The sequence below is a fragment of the Ailuropoda melanoleuca genome, chromosome 14 (assembly GCF_002007445.2).
Source record: "Ailuropoda melanoleuca isolate Jingjing chromosome 14, ASM200744v2, whole genome shotgun sequence".
NCBI classification, from domain to species: Eukaryota; Metazoa; Chordata; class Mammalia; order Carnivora; family Ursidae; genus Ailuropoda; species Ailuropoda melanoleuca.
In genome coordinates this window covers 51,841,434-51,860,372 of record NC_048231.1, presented here as the reverse complement: position 1 = coordinate 51,860,372, position 18,939 = coordinate 51,841,434, and the positions used below count along the sequence as shown (strand labels likewise).

Below are 18,939 nucleotides of genomic sequence, written 5' to 3'. Positions count from 1 at the left end.
GCTACACTCCATGGTGTCGCTGCCTTGGCGTCCATTTTGTTTGGCCAAGCATCCTGCAGTGACCTTAACCTGGGCAGTAGTTCCTTATGCAAGCCTGTGCCTTAGACAGCCATGGCAGGGTCATGAGCAAATGTCAGTTCTTGTTACGACTTCCCCAAGAGCACTTGTGTCCAACAGGCTCCCCTGCCCCCAGGGCCTTCTGCCAATAAGGCCTCTTCGGTCAGCCTCTGTGGGGTTTACCCAAACCCTCCTGTTTTGGTTTGATTGACCAACCTTAGCCTGGGACCCCAAAAGGCTCCACCAAAGAACCTCCATAAAGTCGTGTGCCCCAGGTCCCATCTTTCTCTCTCTCTCTCATTGCCTGCACCCTGCCTTGACCTTCCCTGTATGACCCCTCAAGGCATGGCGGGCACTTCCTTCTGGATGTGTGAATAATAAACTTCTGTATTTCATTGTCTCTTGTGGTCTGTTGTGGGAGTCTGGATCACCATCCAACACCCTGTGCTCCACTTAATAAGTGTTAATTTGACAAATTCCTAACCGATGGGGAGGCACCATGTCTACTTGATCCTTAGGAACTAAGTATAAGGCACTAGGAAGAAAATAAAGAAAGCATCCATTTGTTGTAAAGACAAAACTCTCAATGCAAGACTACGATCCAGACAATTCAGGATCCCCAACTATGGAATATCCCAGGCTGTTGGCTCTGGGAAGTCTAGTGCAAGTCACACACATCTATTCCTGCTTTTAATGAAGTGAATGGAGCTTTTCCTAGCAAAGAGGCACAAATTAGACACTGAGCCCAAACCAGACACTGAGCACACTACCTTGAATATTTATCTGCAGCTTCTCAGTAAACGTCATGAGGTCTTGACTCTTGTTGAGGATTCCTTCAGTCACCCTGGTTACATTCTGGCTACTTGTTAACACTCTAGCGAGCTGACAGAACATAAAGGCCCAGGTTAGTCTGACTTGGACTGATATGCAAGCGTTGATGTTCCAGTTGTCTCTTGTAAGCAATAAAATACATCCCAGAGTCTGGAGTAGAGCTTACACGGCATCACGTAAGCCAGGGTGACTATTTCCGGGTGGAAATTGACTAAGGGGTTAATGAAAGAATTTACTACTCACTCAGTGTGAGAAAAGATGCTATCTTTTTTTAAAGAGCCTAACTCGCTATCAAACCACAAACTCCCACCATGTCTGTTGTGAAGACCTTATATTCATTTTAGGACCCAAGGAGACAGAATATTGAAAGCACAATCTTGCTAACTTGTATTGAGAATGAGAATTTAGTCGAGGAGTGAAGAACACGGAGTCAGGCAAACTGGGTTTCGGGCCTGATCCAACCAGGCTGGAGACCTCACAGCACCCGAGCCTCATTGATAATATGGAGTAAGATCAACCCTTACCCCACGGAGTAAGATCAACCCTTACCCCACATGGCTTGAGGAGGATAAGGTGCCGTGATGTCTGGAAGGCCGGCAGCCCAAGGGCAGAGACTTAGCTGCCCTCTGCTGTTATTTTTATTCAGAATGTTGTAATTTGTAAAAAGAAAGGTTGTTTGTAATTTTCAGGAGCGTAAAGGAGCTAGTCTAGTTCTAAAAGTGTTTCCTAGTCAAAATCCAAAGAGAATCTTCTTTAATGGATAGAGAATTATTTTAATCAGCTTATCATTCCCTACCAAATGTTCACTCACTGAGGCACTTAAAGCCACATTTAAACCCTTAAACTCTTTCCAAATCATCCTTAATTCTAAATTAACAGGAGCCAACCTAATACTTTAGGGTGCATGAGTGTGTGTGTGTGTGTGTGTGTGCGTGCACTGAGAGACAGAGACTAGATATATATAGATGCAATAGTGTACATACACTATCATATATGTATCTACTGACACACACATAGCTGTGGGTGTGTGAACACACACATGAAATTCAAAAGTGAAAATTACAAATTTGACAATAGGCCTCCCTTACCATCTGCGAATGAGGACATTCTTTTCTGGGTGGCAAAAACCATTCATCTGGCCTGGGCTGAACAGGATAAATAATTTTCTTCAAGTGAGCCAAACAGGCTCACTTGACGTTCAAACTGCACAAATCAGCAGCGTGCGGCCCAAGGCCTGAGTGTTGCTCAGAGACCACACACCCGCCCGCCCCTCGGTTCATGGGTTCATGGGAGGAAATGGGAGGCTGATGGCACACTGCCTGCCGATTCTTCCCTCCGCAGGGGACAGTAGAAATTAAGTCAGGATTCTCTTCCCACTAAAGCACAGAAACTGGCCGGGTTAAAACCAATTTGGTGACAAAGTACCTGGAGCATTGCTCCTGGGAGGAGGAGGCTTCCCTGATTTAATAGAACCTTCCAGACCGCCCCAATGCAATTGCTTTCAAGGGCTGGGTGGGGAGCGGGCCCTCTATGTGAAGAATTTACCTCCCTGAGCAGATTGTCTGTTTGTTCTGCAACACCTTCAAGCTGATCTTTTGCCAGTTCCTTCTGTGGATTTTCTTTTAATAATGCTTCCTAAAAAGAACAAAGTAAACAAATTACAGTGCTTCAAAATCAATTTGCAGGCTCTTGACTAAGACTCACTTTTGTTGTTGTTGTTGCTCACAGAAAGAAATTCTTCTTTCCTTGAAACTGCGTTAAGAAATAAAACGAATCACATTACTTAAGTGTTGATTATAGTAATGTGTCTCTGTATTGCCGTTTTTTTGCATTACATTTCCTATACAGATACGAACTTAAAGTGTGGTGTGTTATGCCGAATCTGATATTGCCTCAGTTCTTGGGTAAGTCTCGTTTAATTTCAATATCAGAGTCACATAAGTTTTCACTATAATTGCTAACACCTTAAAAAAATGCTTCCTGGGCTGAAATACAAAAGTATTATATAAAGAAAAGCCTTTATGATTCCTAACAATTAAGTGCTTAATTTATGCTAGCACTCCTCTGATTCTGTTACTTACATGATTTTATGTAAGCCTTATAATGAGCCTGGGAAGGGGCTGTATTATTGTGAAGGGTCAGGGGAGTTAAGCAAGTTGCCCACGGAGGCTGTGTAGGTGGAAACAAGGGACAGTTTAAGAGTTCACCTGCATACTTCACATAAACATAAAAAGTTGCTTTAAAAAAATTGACAAAGTCGGGGCGCCTGGGTAGCTCACTTGGTTGGGTGTCTGACTATTGACTTTCAGCTCAGGTCATCTTCTCAAGATTGTGAGATCAAGCCCCGCATTGGGCTCCCTGCTGGGTGTGGGGCCTGCTTAGGATTCTCTCTCTTCCTCTGTCTCTCTGCCCCTCCCCTGCTCTCTATAAAATAAATAAATCCCCCCAAAAATTGACAAAGTGGTTTAAATATCAAACAGTTAAAAATTAAATTAAGTATTTATCTTACTTGATAAATTTAAAATATAGTATCATTTGAGTCCATAGTGAGTGGAAATTTAAATTTCAAAGAATTTTTTTTGAGAATTTTTTGTCTTTCAAAAACATTTTTTTCCATTTGAGGAAAAATAATATAAAAAACATCTCTTAGAGTTCCCTAACCTTTCTTTATGGCCATAATGTCTATAGAGAAAAGACCACTGTAAACAAGAACGGATGGTTGGAGGAACCAGATTCACACACCCACGCCGAAGGAAATGTTAAATCTAAGAAAAGCTTTTATCTAAAAAAAGGCATTCAGGAACGACTACCTTTTTTATTACCACATGACACAGTGAATTGATTATCTCAAATTCTAATGTAAAGGTTTTAGGCAAAATTAAGAATCTCATTTTTCCAATTAGCAACAAAAACGCTTAACAGTAGAATGCTGTCTACAAAGCCAATTTCTTACCTTCCCACCCCTTGTTTGGACCCAGACCCTGTGCGACTAAACATAAAACTATGATTTACCCCCAGAAAATTTTAGATGGACTTCCGGGGAAGAGAAACTTTCATGGCTTACAAATCCAGTTAAGAATAACGCATTTACAGAAAACACTTGATCTGTACCATGTTCCAGCATTAAAGAAGATACCATCCATGTTGTCACTTTTTTTTCCCCTCCTGTATTTGTATTAGGACAGCTGCTCTCAAATATCCAAAGGTCTGTCATAAAGAGGAGTGAACGGACCCTGTCTTATCTCAAAGGCAGAAGGACAGTTGGGAGGAATTTACAGGAGACATCTATGGCACAACTCCTGACAATTAGAGCAGTCCCACAGGGGAACAGGTTTGCGTGGGGATGAAGTCACCGGTCACACTGCAGAGAAGCCCAGACACCAGGAATGAGGCTCCCACACTGGTGAGAGGACAGACAGAATGACAGAACCCTGCTCCCTGCCCCCCTCCATCTCTCAGGGACATAGGTTTCTACCAATCTCTGTATTCCCAATACCTACCCGGAGAGATTTCGTTGTATTTTCCAGGGTTGACAAAATTCCATGTGGGACAGGGATAATGCCAGTGAGGTTCACAGAGAGGATGGTGTCGTCAATATTCCCTAAGTCATTCAGCAGCACGCCTACACACTCATCATCACAAGCTAGAAGAAAAAGAAAGTTGAAGTCAATGCAAAGTGGTGTGCACATTTTCTCACGGATTTGCACAAGCCATTTTGCAGGAGTCATGTCCACAAGCAGAGCACGGAAAGAGGACTGCACGAACCGCATCCGGTCTCATTCCCCCACCGCCTGTGTGCCGGGAGGTAAGGAGCAAATACTGAGCTTATTCTCAAACGATGGCACTGAACCTCAAATCAGATCGGTCACTTCGCTGGGGTCCCGCAGAAACAAAGAACTGATGCCCAGCGAGGATCCCAGGCCTGGTGCGTGCTTTTTTCTACCGCTCGGACCTTCCCAGTGCATTCACTCTGGATCTTTGGCTTGGACCAATGGCAATGAATTCCAAATACATTTCCTTTCAGAGCCTGGTCCATCCTTTCCACAGACAGTTTGCAGACACACCTACTTTGTCCTGCTGGTGCCGTAACAGGAAAACAACGGAGAGAGGGAAAGCTCTTTAAACATTGAGAGGAGGAGAATACCCACAAACGCAATCGCTTTCCAGTAGAATATGCCTGGGTTCGCATTCCTCGCATCGGAGCCCCGTGGCGCCCGGCCTGCAGACGCACTGCCCGGACCTGCGGTCGCAGTCCCCGTGCACAGAGCCTCGCGGGCTGCAGTCACACCTCTGGCAGGTGCCACCCGGCGCTCGAGGGTTCCCGTGATAGCCTGAGGAACACCTACAGAAAGGAAGATACACAGGTACGGACAGTAGTATCAACACCAGCTCCGGACCAAGGACAGCGATCCTTTCTGCCAAGTGCAATACAAGGAACACAAGCCCATTGACTTCATTCTACTTTTTATGTAGATACTGGCCCGGAATAAGTAGTAAGATCCCGTATCCGTCAGGCACATCCAAACTGGTAAAGTCTCCCACATCAGGTTAGGAAGTACGCCGGGTCTGTATGAACGCGGCGGAGGCTCCGCAGTGACTTCCGTGTGGCGCCCCCCAGCGTACCTTTCGCAGTACTGTCCTTCGTAGCCCAGAATGCAGGCGTCACAGCGGAAATCCGCATCACCTTCCAAGACACAAGTGGGGCTGAAACTAGAAGGAAAAAAATCGTGTTTTGAATTCTCAGATCTACAACTTCAAATCTCCCTTATGCGACTTATTCATTACTGTTAGGATTCACGATATGGCTCTGAAAATGAAGGGATTACGCCAGGCAGACTGCCTTTTCAGGGCTGACAATCTAGTGGGGGCGAAAAGAAGGAAAACAAACACGTGATCCACACCAGCATGTGCATCTCTCGTATCCAAAAGATACTCACTGCACACCCGTCCAGTGACAACCGTGTGCGCGCGGAGGGGAAGAATCGACAGATTGTAGCTAAGCGGCACGATCCCACACGTGACAACGAATTAGTCGCCAACAAGAAAGCTTTCCAGGTAAAAAGGGTCTTGTTCTGCGATTCAGGGCATTATCACCTGGCTCATGAGATGGAAAGGGGACTGGCGAGCCGTACAAGACCATGAGCGAGCACGCAAAGGCGCAGCTGGACCCACGCTGGTGATTGGCAGGAGCGGAGGCAAGGAGGAACAGCAGGCGAAGGCCTGCACACGGGGAGGCTGAGATCTGAAGATAAACGAACCTAAAGGCAGGGAGCCGTGTGATGCGCCATTAGAAGCAAAATGACAGAGCCACTCAAAATGTAATAGTCCTCTCAGATCCCCTCCCTCAGGCGTTCAGCTTTTGGCTCATTCCTTTCCACCACCTCTGCCTCCACATTTTAAATTACCAATGCGCCTTGCGCCATCTAGAGGCTCCGATGGGTACTTGCAAGCCGCTGAGAAAAACGGCGGGGGTAGCCTGGTGTTTTGACCTGTGCAAGGTTCCAGAATGTGTGACAGACAGGGTTCTCTATCAGTCCCACTTCAGTTCGGACTTTTTCTAACTCTTTAAAGACTAAAGGGACAGGCTTAGGGAAGCACAAGATATGTAGAAAGTAACGCGTGTCTGCTACGGTCTCTCAGATGCAGAGCTCACAAAGGGGTTTCTCACCCTCACAGTCGCTTCCTGACGTGTAAAACTTACTAGTGCACTTTGGGGGGGGTTAGAACCTTTTTTGATTGAAGAAGTAAAATATTCAAACAGTACACAAATGTGCAAAGTAGAAATACAAACATTTTTCTGGGCTCCTATAGCCATGGAGCTATGGATATGGATACACATGGAGATGAATTTTCACCAAAATAGCATATTATGTATTCAGTTACATGACTTAATTGGCCATTTCTCCAATTCTGCACATCCAGATATACCTTATTCTTGTCTCGGAGTTTGTACAATCTTTCACTGTAGGTGTGCACTGCGATATATCTCAATCAATTCCCTGTATATAGGTATTTCGGTTTCCCCTGTGATTGCTGGTGAGACTAAGCAATGCCAAAATATATCCATCTTTACACACAAATGCAAATATTTCTACCACTTAGATGACAGGAGTAGAATTGATGAGTCAAAACTTATCACACATATTTAACCCAGAAAGTTAAATAGTAGTGACTATAGATTTTAGGATGCTTGCTAGTTTAGAAGGAAGTTAACAGTTCCTCTCATTTGGCACTCACCGTCAAGTATCATTTACTTGGAGACAATAAAGGAAGATTCAAGCGATGATTACAAAAACCTCATTCAGCATACCAAAACTTGGTATAGCATCTGTACACGTTCAAAGCTTTGTCAAATAGTCTCGGCAATAACAAAATGTTACTTATGAATTACAAGTTCATCTAAACCAAAGAGGACTCACAGATATTCCAATTTCCACATAAAATCTCTGCTACTTTTTTGTGTTCAGATAACTCTAACTGAGCTTCACGAGTTCAAGGCAGAGCCTGGCTCCAAAGTCATCACTGTAGAGCATTTCTGCCCTTCAGCAGTCATCAGCCTGTAACAAATTCTAACCCCACTCCCTTACAGTAAACAGGAACTGAATTCTCTGTATCATTATTCATAAAATGAATAACAATCCACCTCCAGGTATGCTGGATACAGAGGTTGGAGGGTAAAATTATTTTCTGAGAAATAAAACCTGAAAGTCTTTTTTTTACTTGGTTTCATTCGAACACCCCAATACCAACACACAGACTTTGCTTTTGAAAAGATTCTCTTCAAATGCTGTGAAAATGAGGGCTTTCTCTTAAACTTAGCCTTTCTCAACACATGGAGAAGGTTAGTTAAAACAGGCCACCCCAGGAGCCTGGAAAATGAGGCCGAGGATGGGAGCAGCCCCAGCTTCATTGGACAGGCATGCGGGCTCACCTGGCGGGGTGGCTGCGGGGACAGGCACACGGAGAGCAGTCGCTGGGGGAGCCGGTCACCTTTCCGTAGTACCCAGGGGCGCACACGTCGCAGTGGTCCCCCGCGGTGCTGTGCCTACAGTCCTGGAGCCCGTGTTTCAAGAGGAACGGAAAAGAATGGGAAACTGTTAGAAATCACCCTTACCCGATAATACCTAGGCAAGCCACTGTTCATGTCAGGTGGTAGCTTTTTCTTTTTTCTTTTCTTTCTTTTTTTTAATAGAGAAGGGAGACCTTTTTTTCTTCATATTTTTTAAAAGCGGAAACACTGCCAGCTCTGACCTTCATTCATTCTAATATAGCCTATAATATAGCCATTCTTTTTATGGAAAATATACACAGGGCTAAAATACATACATACATATATGTGTGTGTATATATATATACATTATATATATACATTTATATATATGTGTGTACATATATATTGTATGTGTGTGTATATATATATATAAAACTGTGTGTGTGTGTGTGTGTGTGTGTGTGTGTGTATACACACAGGGCTCCTAAAAGCAGCCAACTTTCGGTTCCTTAAAATAGAGATCTAAAATCTATAGTAACAGAAAAACGATTTGAAGCACATCAGTTTTGCACATAGTTGGGGTTCACTGATCACGTGTAGGGTGTGAAAGAACAGAAGTGAACAGATAGATGATTTAGGAAACAGGGAAGGAAATGCCAGGTGTTACTGTACCATCAATAGATTTTTGTATTAATCAGATCATTTCTAGTTACGTTTGATGTCGTCATTTCCATGACAGGTCCTAGGATCCTGCCATTAAAAAAGTTTTGAAGCTAAAAGAGCAAGTTTTTGTTGAACGCCTTTTCCAACGTGAAATCTGCTTTGGCCCAGTTGGATCACTGTCCACACAGTCTCCGGGCACTTTATTCTGTGTCGGGTGTAGGGATAGAAAGATGGGTAACACTGGCAAACTGAAGCAGATGCTATCCCTGGCAGCAAGAGAGGCTACAGAAAGACACATTTTTATATGTTTTATATGTTTGAAACACTATTTTTAAGTTCTTTTTGATTAAGAAATATTCCAGTATTTTCTGTTTTAAAAATATATTCCTATCTCACCTGATGGAAGTAGATTTTACTAGGATCCCCATGGTCCCTAAAAGTGCTATCTCTTTAGAAGTAAAACTTGCAATCTCTCTCTTAAGAACAGTGTTTTCAGGGCACGCAGGTGGCTCAGTGGGTTAAGCATTGCCTTCAGCTCAGGTCATGATCCTGGGGTCCAGGGATCGAGTCCTGCATCAGGCTCCCTGCTCAGCAGGTAACCTTCTTCTCCCTTTTCTGCTCCCCCTGCTTGGGCTCTCTCTCACTCTCTGAAATAAATAAAATCTTTTTTTTTTAAAGTGTGTTAAATACTCATTTTAATGATATAATACAAATCTGATGAAAAATAAATATTAAATGAGCAAGGATTGAGCCTAATTTCTGGCTGTCATTGCTAACACCAACCCCAGCATCAAAAACTCCCCAAATATACAACGGATTGTGGAGTTCCAGGTTTTTGCCATCCTGGAGAACTGAAGGCAAGAGGCCCCAGAGTGGCAGGGAAAGAGGAACTTGTTAATGTCCACTGACCTATAGGATGAGTTCCTTGCTGCAGGAAGTACACAGAAAAGGCTTGTCTGTTGTTCAATTGTAAAACCATTAAGTGGTATCTCCTGGCAGGGGGTACCCAGGGATAGACACTCCCAGGGTATCTTGGTGGTCCTGAGTCTCCCCACCCCTTTCCAGGTCACACTTCTGACCAATCATTTTTATGATAATACCAAGCAAGTCCCAGTGACATGAAGCAGGGGAACGACCTAGATACTGAATGACAAAATCAGATCCAAAATGGTCTTGATGCCCACCTATATAATAATCCATAGGGAGTGCTTAAGGGACTTTGTCAAACAGAAGGGCATTGTTGCACTAAAGCACAAAAGGACCTCACAAGTTGAAGACTGGAGAGGAAAGATAAGGTCCCCAGTTCAAAGGGCAAGGACTCAGGTGCTAAACGTGTGGAAAGAATGTAAGCGTCTTTGTGTCTAGTCAGCTTGTCAGAGGTGGCAGTGACCAGGCCGGCAGAACCCGCATGCTACGTTCATGTCACGCCTAGTGTCAGAGAGAGATCCTTGTCCACACCTGCAGTAAAGGCGCTGGGCAGGATACTTTAACGGCATGACAGTGCATGGACTCAACCATTCCAAAGAAACATCAGGCATATAAACTGAGGCTATCTGACCACGAGGCTGAAGATGCAGGGCCTGTGCATATGTGAAGGAGGAATCGAACCCGTTTTGCAAGCTACTTAGTTAAGATACTGCCATTTTTCGAGAAAAAAAAGATGGCGGAGGAGTAGGGGACCCTTTTTTAAGCCAGTCCCTGAGTTGAGCTGGATAGGTACCAGATCAGCCTGAACATCCAAGGAATCAGCCTGAGACGCAGGAAGATACATCTGGATCTCTACAAATGAACATCTCCAGTGCTGAGTATTGAGGTAAAGCAGGGAGCCGTGAAACCGCGCACAGATATCGGAAGATAAACGGGAGGGGGAGGGAGCCGCCGAGTCCGGGCGCCGGGAAGCGGTAGCCACCTGCACGGGGGAGCGGGCGGACTCGCGGACCCGCACCCTCGAGACAGCAGACTGAGACTGTGAGCTGGAAGCGCGCACCACCAAGCATCTCACGGAGCTCTGGAACTCCGGTGCGCTCACTGGATCCAGACTGAGACCGGGAGCTCTGGGAGTGCATGGGGGCGGATGACGGCTGGTGGTGTTAGAAACACAAAGGACAGAGAGGCGCTGGCCTNTGCCGGCCCTGGAAGTGAGGGCTGGGACGCCGGGTGTGGGGCGCACAGCCCGGGATGCTGCAGGGTTGAGCAGCACCAACAGAAACAGAGTTAAAGTGGCCAGAACATCAGTGGAGAACGATCCGCGATCCCTCTGTTCTGAGACAGAGGCTGAATTTCAGCCGCTGCTGCTCTCTCAGAAGAGGCACAGCAGACCACCAGGGAAAGCCGCCAGAGAACAAAAGCCCAGAAATACCGGCTCACAGGGTGCCCATCCCCACCCCACCTCGCAGGGGACACAGAGACTCTACCCAAACAGGGCTGCCTGAGTATCGATGCAGCAGGCCCCTCGCCCAGAAGGCAGGCTGAAAAATCAAGAAGCCCACATCCCTAATCCCTATAAAACAAGGGCGCATGGCCTGGGTCCCGGTCAATAATTTGGGCTCTAGACAACCCTTAAGGAGTCCTTCATCGGGCTTCTCCACCGGGAACCTGCTTCTTCCTCTCCCACTCCTCTGCTTGGGTTCCCTTTCTTGCTGACTGTCTCTCTCTCTCTCAAATAAATAAATAAACTCTTTAAGGAAGAAGCCCACATCCCTAAGATCTCTATAAAACAAGGGCGCACGGCCTGGGTCCCAGTCAACACTTGGGCTCTGGACAACCCTGCAATCTCTCTTCATCAGAATGACGAGAAGGAGAAGTCCCCCCCAGCAAAGAAAAGATAATGAGTCTGTGGCCTCTGCCACAGAATTGGCCTCGGCCACAGAATTAATACATATGGATGTATCCCAATTATCAGAAATGGAATTCAGAGCAACAATGGTCAAGATGATGAGTAAACTTGAAAAAAGCATCAGAGAAAGCGTTGCTGAGAATATAGAATCCCTAAGGGCAGAAATGAGAGCGAATCTGACAGAAATTAAAAATTCTATGAGCCAAATGCAGTCAAAACTAGAGGCTCTGACGGCCAGGGTGAATGAGGCAGAAGAACGTATCAGCGAATTGGAGGATGGGTTAGTAGAAGAGAAGCTAAAATAGAAACTGGACTCAAAAAAATCCAATCTCAGGAATGTAGGTTACAGGAGACCACTGACTCAATGAAACGTTCCAATGACAGAATCATCGGCATCCCCANCCACGAATGTAGATTACGGGAGATTACTGACTCTATGAAACGATCCAATGTCAGAATCATCGGCATCCCTGAAGGGGTGGAGAAAAACAGAGGTCTAGAAGAGATATTTGAACAAATTGTAGCTGAAAACTTCCCTAATCTAGCAAGGGAAACAAGCATTCGTGTCCAAGAGGCAGAGAGGACCCCTCCCAAACTCAACCATGACAAACCTACGCCACGTCACGTCATAGTGCAATTTACAAATATTAGATCCAAGGATACAGTATTGAAAGTGGCGAAGGCAAAGAAATTTCTCACGTAACAAGGCAAAGGTATCAGAATTACGTCAGACCTGNCTTCCCTAATCTAGCAAGGGAAACAAGCATTCGTGTCCAAGAGGCAGAGAGGACCCCATCCAAGCTCAACCAGGACAAACCTACGCCACGGCATGTCATAGTGCAATTCGCAAATATTAGATCCAAGGATACAGTATTGAAAGCGGCCAGGGCAAAGAAATTTCTCACGTACCAAGGCAAAGGTATCAGGATTACGTCAGACCTGTCTACAGAGACCTGGAATGAGAGAAAGGCTTGGGGGGGCATTTTTAAAGCTCTTTCAGAGAAAAACATGCAGCCAAGGATCCTCTATCCAGCAAGGCTGTCATTCAGAATTGATGGAGAAATAAAGACCTTCCAAAATCGCCAATCATTAACCAATTTCGTAACCACGAAACCAGCCCTACAGGAGATATTAAGGGGGGTTCTATAAAAGTAAAAAGGCCCCAAGAGTGATACAAAACAGAAAGTCACAATCTATAGCAACAAAGACTTTACTGGCAACATGGCATCATTAAAACCATCTCTCTCAATAATCAGTCTCAGTGTAAATATCCTAAATGCCNAACGCCACAGGGTTGCAGATTGGATAAAAAGACATGACCCATCCATTTGCTGTCTACAAGAGACTCATTTTGAACCCAAAGATGCATTCAGACTTAGAGTAAGGGGATGGAGTACCATCTTCCACGCAAATGGACCTCAAAAGAAAGCTGGAGTAGCAATTCTCATATCAGATAGACTGGATTTTAAACTAGAGGCCATAGAGAGAGATACAGAAGGGCACTATATTATTCTTAAAGGAAGTATTCAACAAGTGGATATGAATTATAAATATATATATGCCCCCAACAGGGGAGCAGCAAGATACACAAGCCAACTCTTAACCACAATAAACAGACAAATAGATAAAAATACACTAATAGTAGGGGACCTCAACACTCCACTATCAGCAATAGACAGATCATCTAAGCAAGAAATCAACAGAGAAATAAGAGCTTTGAATGCCATACTCGACGAGTTGGACCTCATAGATATATATAGAACACTACACCCCAGAACCAAAGAATACTCATTCTATTCAAATGCCCATGGAACATTCTCAAGAATAGATCATGCTCTGGGACACAAAACAGGTCTCAGCCAATACCAAAAGATTGAAATTATCCCCTGCATATTCTCAGACCACAACGCTCTGAAATTGGAACTCAACCACAAGGAAAAATTTGGAAGAAACTCAAACACTTGGAGACTAAGAACCATCCTGCTCAGGAATGATTTGATAAACCAGGAAATCAAAAATCAATTTAAACAATTCATGGAGACCAATGAGAATAAAAACACAATGGTCCAAAACCTATGGGATACTGCAAAGGCAGTCCTAAGGGGGAAATACATAGCCATCCAAGCCTCACTCAAAAGAATAGAAAAATCTAAAATGCAGTTTTTATATTCTCACCTCAAGAAGCTGGAAGAATAGAGAAAGGACACAAATTAATAAAATTATGAATGAAAAAGGAGAGGTCACAAGCAACACCAATGAAATTGGAAGCATTATTAGAAACTTTTATCAACAGCTATATGCCAAAAAACTAAACAATCTGGAAGAGATGGAGGCCNCAATCTGGAAAGAGATGGAGGCCTTCCTGGAAACCTATAAACTACCAAGACTGAAACAGGAAGAAATTGATTTCTTAAAAGGCCAATTAATTATGAAGAGATTGAGTCACTGATAAACAATCTTCCAAAAAACAAAACTCCAGGTCCGGATGGTTTTCCTGGGGAATTCTACCAAACATTCAAAGAAGAAATAATACCTATTCTCCTAAAGCTATTTCAAAAAATAGAAACAGAAGGAAAGCTACCAAACTCATTCTATGAGGCCAATATTACCTTGATCCCCAAACCAGGCAAAGACCCCTCAAAAAGGAGAATTATAGACCAATTTCTGTAATGAATGATGGATGCCAAAATCCTCAACAAGATCCTTGCTAATAGAATCCAACAGTACATTAAAAAGATTATTCATCATGACCAAGTGGGATTCATCCCTGGGATGCAAGGGTGGCTCAACATTCACCAATCAATCAGTGTCTTAGANCTCATTCTATGAGGCTAATATTACCTTGATCCCCAAACCAGGCAAAGACCCCCTCAAAAAGGAGAATTACAGACCGATTTCTCTAATGAATATGGATGCCAAAATCCTCAACAAGATCCTTGCTAATAGAATCCAACAGTACATTAAAAGGATTATCCATCATGACCAAGTGGGATTCATACCTGGGATGCAAGCATGGTTCAACACTCGCAAATCAATCAATGTGATACATCATATCAACAAGAAAAGACTCAAGAACCATATGATCCTCTCAATTGATGCAGAAAAAGCATTTGACAAAATACGGCATCCTTTCCTGATTAAAACCCTTCAGAGTGTAGGGATAGAGGGTACATTTCTCAATCTCATAAAAGCCATCTATGAAAAGCCTACTGCAAGCATTATTCTCAATGGGGAAAAGCTGGAAGCCTTTCCCTTAAGATCAGGAACACGACAAGGATGCCCCACTCTCGCCACTATTATTCAACATAGTACTAGAAGTCCTTGCAACAGCAATCAGACAACAAAAAGGGTCAAAGGTATCCAAATCGGCAAAGAAAAAGTCAAACTGGTCTCTCTTTGCAGATGACATGATACTCTATATGGAAAACCCAAAGGAATCCACTCCCAAACTATTAGAAGTTATAGAACAATTCAGTAAGGTGGCGGGATACAAAATCAATGGTCAGAAATCAGTTGCATTTCTATACACGAATAATGAGACTGAAGAAAGAGAAGCTAGGGAATCCATCCCATTTACAATAACACCAAAAACCATGCGTTACCTTGGAATTAACTTAACCAGAGACGTAAAGGACCTATATCCTAGAAACTATAGATCACTTTTGAAAGATATTGAGGAAGACATAAAAAGATGGAAAAATATTCCATGCTCATGGATTGGAAGAATTAACATAGTTAAAATGTCCATACTACCCAGAGAAAGGACCTATATTCTATAAACTATAAATCACTCTTGAAAGACATTGAGGAAGACATAAAAAGATGGAAAACTTAAATTTGTATGGAACCAGAAAAGGCCCCGAATCTCCAAGGAACTGTTGAAAAGGAAAAACAAAGCTGGGGGCATCACAATGCCGGATTTCGAGCTGTACTACAAAGCTGTGATCACAAAGACAGCATGGTACTGGCACAAAAACAGACACATCGACCAATGGAACAGAATAGAGAACCCAGAAATGGACCCTCGGCTCTTTGGGCAACTAATCTTTGATAAAGCAGGAAAAAACATCCGGTGGAAAAAAGACAGTCTCTTCAATAAATGGTGCTGGGAAAATTGGACAGCTACATGCAAAAGAATGAAACTTGACCACTCTCTCACACCATACACAAAGATAAACTCCAAATGGATGAAAGACCTCGATGTGAGACAGGAATCCATCAAAATCCTAGAGGACATAGGCACAACCTCTACGACATAGGCCAAAGCAACCTTTTTCATGACACATCTCCAAAGGCAAGAGACACAAAAGAGAAAATGAACTTGTGGGACTTCATCAAGATAAAAAGCTTCTGCACAGCCAAGGAAACAGTCAAAAAAACTAAGAGGCAGCCCACGGAATGGGAGTAGATACTTGCAAAGGACACTACAGATAAAAGACTGGTATCCAAGATCTACAAAGAACTTCTCAAACTCAATACACGAGAAACAAATAAACAAATCATAAAATGGGCAGAAGATATGAACAGACACTTTTCCAATGATGACATACAAATGGCTAACAGACACATGAAAAATGTTCAAAATCATTAGCCATCAGGGAAATTCAAATCAAAACCACACTGAGATACCACCTTACGCCAGTTAGAATGGCAAGGGTAGACAAGGCAAGAAACAACAATTGCTGGAGAGGATGTGGAGAAAGGGGATCCCTCCTACATTGTTGGTGGGAATGCAAGTTGGTACAGCCACTCTGGAAAACAGTGTGGAGGTCCCTTAAAAAGTTAAAAATTGAGCTACTCTATGACTCAGCCATTGCACTACTGGGTGTTTACCCCAAAGATACAGACGTAGTGAAGAGAAGGGACATGTGCACCCCAATGTTCATACCAGCATTGTCCACAATAGCTAAATCGTGGAACGAACAGAGATGCCCTTCAACAGATGACTGGATTAAGAAGTTATGGTCCATATATACAATAGAATATTACTCAGCTATCAGAAAGAACAATTGCCCAACATTTGCTGCAACATGGACGGCACTGGGGGAGATAACGCTAAGTGAAATAAGTCGAGCAGAGAAAGACAATTATCATATGATTTCTCTCATCTATGGAATATAAGAACTAGGAAGATCAGTAGGGGAAGAAAGGGATAAAGAAAGGGGGGTAATCAGAAGGGGGAATGAAGCATGAGAGACTATGGACTCTGAGAAACAAACTGAGGGCTTCAGAGGGGAGGGGGGTGGGGGAATGGGATAGGCTGGTGATGGGTAGTAAGGAGGGCACGTATTGCATGGTGCACTGGGTGTTATACGCAAGTAATGAGTCATTGAACTTTACATCAAAAACCAGGGGATTGTACTGTATGGTGACTAACATAATATAATAAAAAAAATTTTAAAAAAAAGATACTGCCATTTTTCAGGCATAATCTTGACTTAGTGGTTTGTCTCAGTGGCTCCAAAGATTAGAAGTGCACCAATTCCAGGAATAACCAGGGCTGCCCAAAGATGAGCTGAGCCGCTGTGGGAGTGAGCTTCCCATGGCTGGAGGTGTGTAAATGTTCATTAAATAACTGCTTGGCGTGCTGTTGTAGTTCAGACGTAAGCCGTCTTGCAGCAGATGTATCCACTGTTGTGTACTGTGAACTGTTACAGGTCCAGCTGAGAGCTCTTGTGTCAAGGTAACATCTGGCCAGCCTCTCCCCCCAGGATGGGAACTGTCCCACAGCGCTCTTTGTTGATGCTAGGGAGACTCCTGGCCATAGTCCTTCCTGGACTGGGATACACAGGCTGTGTTCTTTCTTGGGTACGAATCAACAGGTCAGCTGCTGATCTTGGAACTTTGTTCTGGTGGATTTGGGCCAGGGAAGGCAGGGTAATAATTTAACATCCTAGGAGTACTTAATCTCATTAAAATAGCCCACCAAGGGAAGATGAAGCATGAAAGAATTGATCAACTTCTTTAAGTGTCCATGAGACCTTTGTCCCCACGACTGGTCAAGGGACCTTCCCAGCTAATTGCATCTCGATTTAAGTTGCCTGAAATCAATTCTCCTTAAATCCTTAAATGAGATTTTCTCATTTTCTCTATTAGGACTTTTTGCCTGGAGCATGAGCTGATTAAAGTGAATACATTTTTTTAATAGTGTTGTAGCTATCTGCATCTTCATTAAGACCACTTTACCTGGTATGACTGGAATAATTCTTTAATTCCACCTATATAATGGAGTCAGCAAAGGTTAACACGTAGCTTTTTAAGGTAGGAAAACCACGCTGTGCTCCAGTTTCCAAATTCGCCTGCACACTGCCGTAGTTCTGCCAGTGTCCCCAGCGGAAGTGACCTTTCAATTCCACAGATGAAAAATGCATCCAAATAGAAGAAGACAGCTCTAGAGGGGCCTCAGGCCCGTGGGGAGCCTGCTGCCCTAATTCCCCCATCCTATTCCCTGTGACTAGGCCGCATCCAGGACCTGTAAGCCTCCAGGGGTGTCTTTCTTGGCGGGTAGCTCATTTCCCTTCATTGAGATATTTTACCCGACGTGAGTTAGTCTTGGCACAATTTATGCAAGTAACCAGTGTTTCTACAAGAGTTACTAAAAAAAAAAAAAAAAAAAAATTCCAGAGTAGGGAAAGAATATCAGATTATTCTAGGTTATCAGTAAGGCCTTGTCAACTTAAGCAAAATCACAGACACAAGAGCTTGAACTCAGTCAAGGCCACAAGCCTTCCATCTGGGCCACTTGTTCCTTTTCAATGACCACAGTTCTCCTTATGTTCCTGAGACCAATCTTGGTCTAGGGTGTTAAAAAGAAAACCACAGGCCCAACATGGCAGCACTTAGGCCAAGACACCAAACCGGGGCTAATACATAGCCTAACTACAGTTTCAACCTCCCCCAGAAATGTATTTAACCAGTCAGGGGTTTTCTGATCAGCATCAGTGAGGTAACCTGTCACATAGGCCCTTCATTCCTGAAAAGGAAAATGAGGTCAGCCACCTAAAAAGACCCCTGCCCTCCCCTCTGTGGGAAAGTAATCTTGCCCGGAACAATCCTTTCTTTTTGCCAATAGCCTCCTTGCCCCACCCTCCTCCCCCCAAAAATTTCTATTTTGTACAGCTCCTCAGAGCCCCCCCAACTTGATAGATGGGATGTTGCCCCATGCGTGAATCACTCAATAAAGCCAGTTACATCCTCAAATTTTGAATTTTGTCTCTTAATAAGGGAAAGGTGGCTGAGAAGCAAATGCATACTAAGACATCCAAGACAGTCAATATTTTTTTTAAATGCAAGGAGAGAAATAAATTTGCAATATGGGCATTAAGTTATTTTAAGACCCACAGGTGACCCTCCCAATCCTATGACATCTATCACCTGGTTTGACTACAATCACCAATACTGCAAGTATACTTAACCCCCAAATTGATGCCCACAAATTCATGAAACTAAGACTTATAAAAGATTTTGCACTAACAACTGTCTAACTCTTAGCCGAACCTTTCTGAAGCCTTTCTAAATGTGTGTATTACATTTAGTTAAGCTTAGGCTCTAAACCAGGAAC

The 18,939-nt window shown here is 43.6% G+C and overlaps 1 protein-coding gene across 1 annotated transcript in view; it reads right to left on the bottom strand.

The window, feature by feature from the left end:
• The window catches only part of LAMA1 (laminin subunit alpha 1), a 165,711-nt gene that overhangs the window by 46,470 nt on the left and 100,302 nt on the right, over positions 1–18,939 (bottom strand). Inside the window, exons 30-35 of the mRNA XM_034642580.1 lie at positions 7,820–7,941; positions 5,512–5,598; positions 5,037–5,230; positions 4,389–4,531; positions 2,434–2,523; positions 828–939 (exon numbers count right to left, since the gene is read on the bottom strand). Coding sequence (XP_034498471.1) covers positions 828–939; positions 2,434–2,523; positions 4,389–4,531; positions 5,037–5,230; positions 5,512–5,598; positions 7,820–7,941 — 748 coding nt within the window. The remainder of the gene's footprint in view (positions 1–827; positions 940–2,433; positions 2,524–4,388; positions 4,532–5,036; positions 5,231–5,511; positions 5,599–7,819; positions 7,942–18,939) is intronic.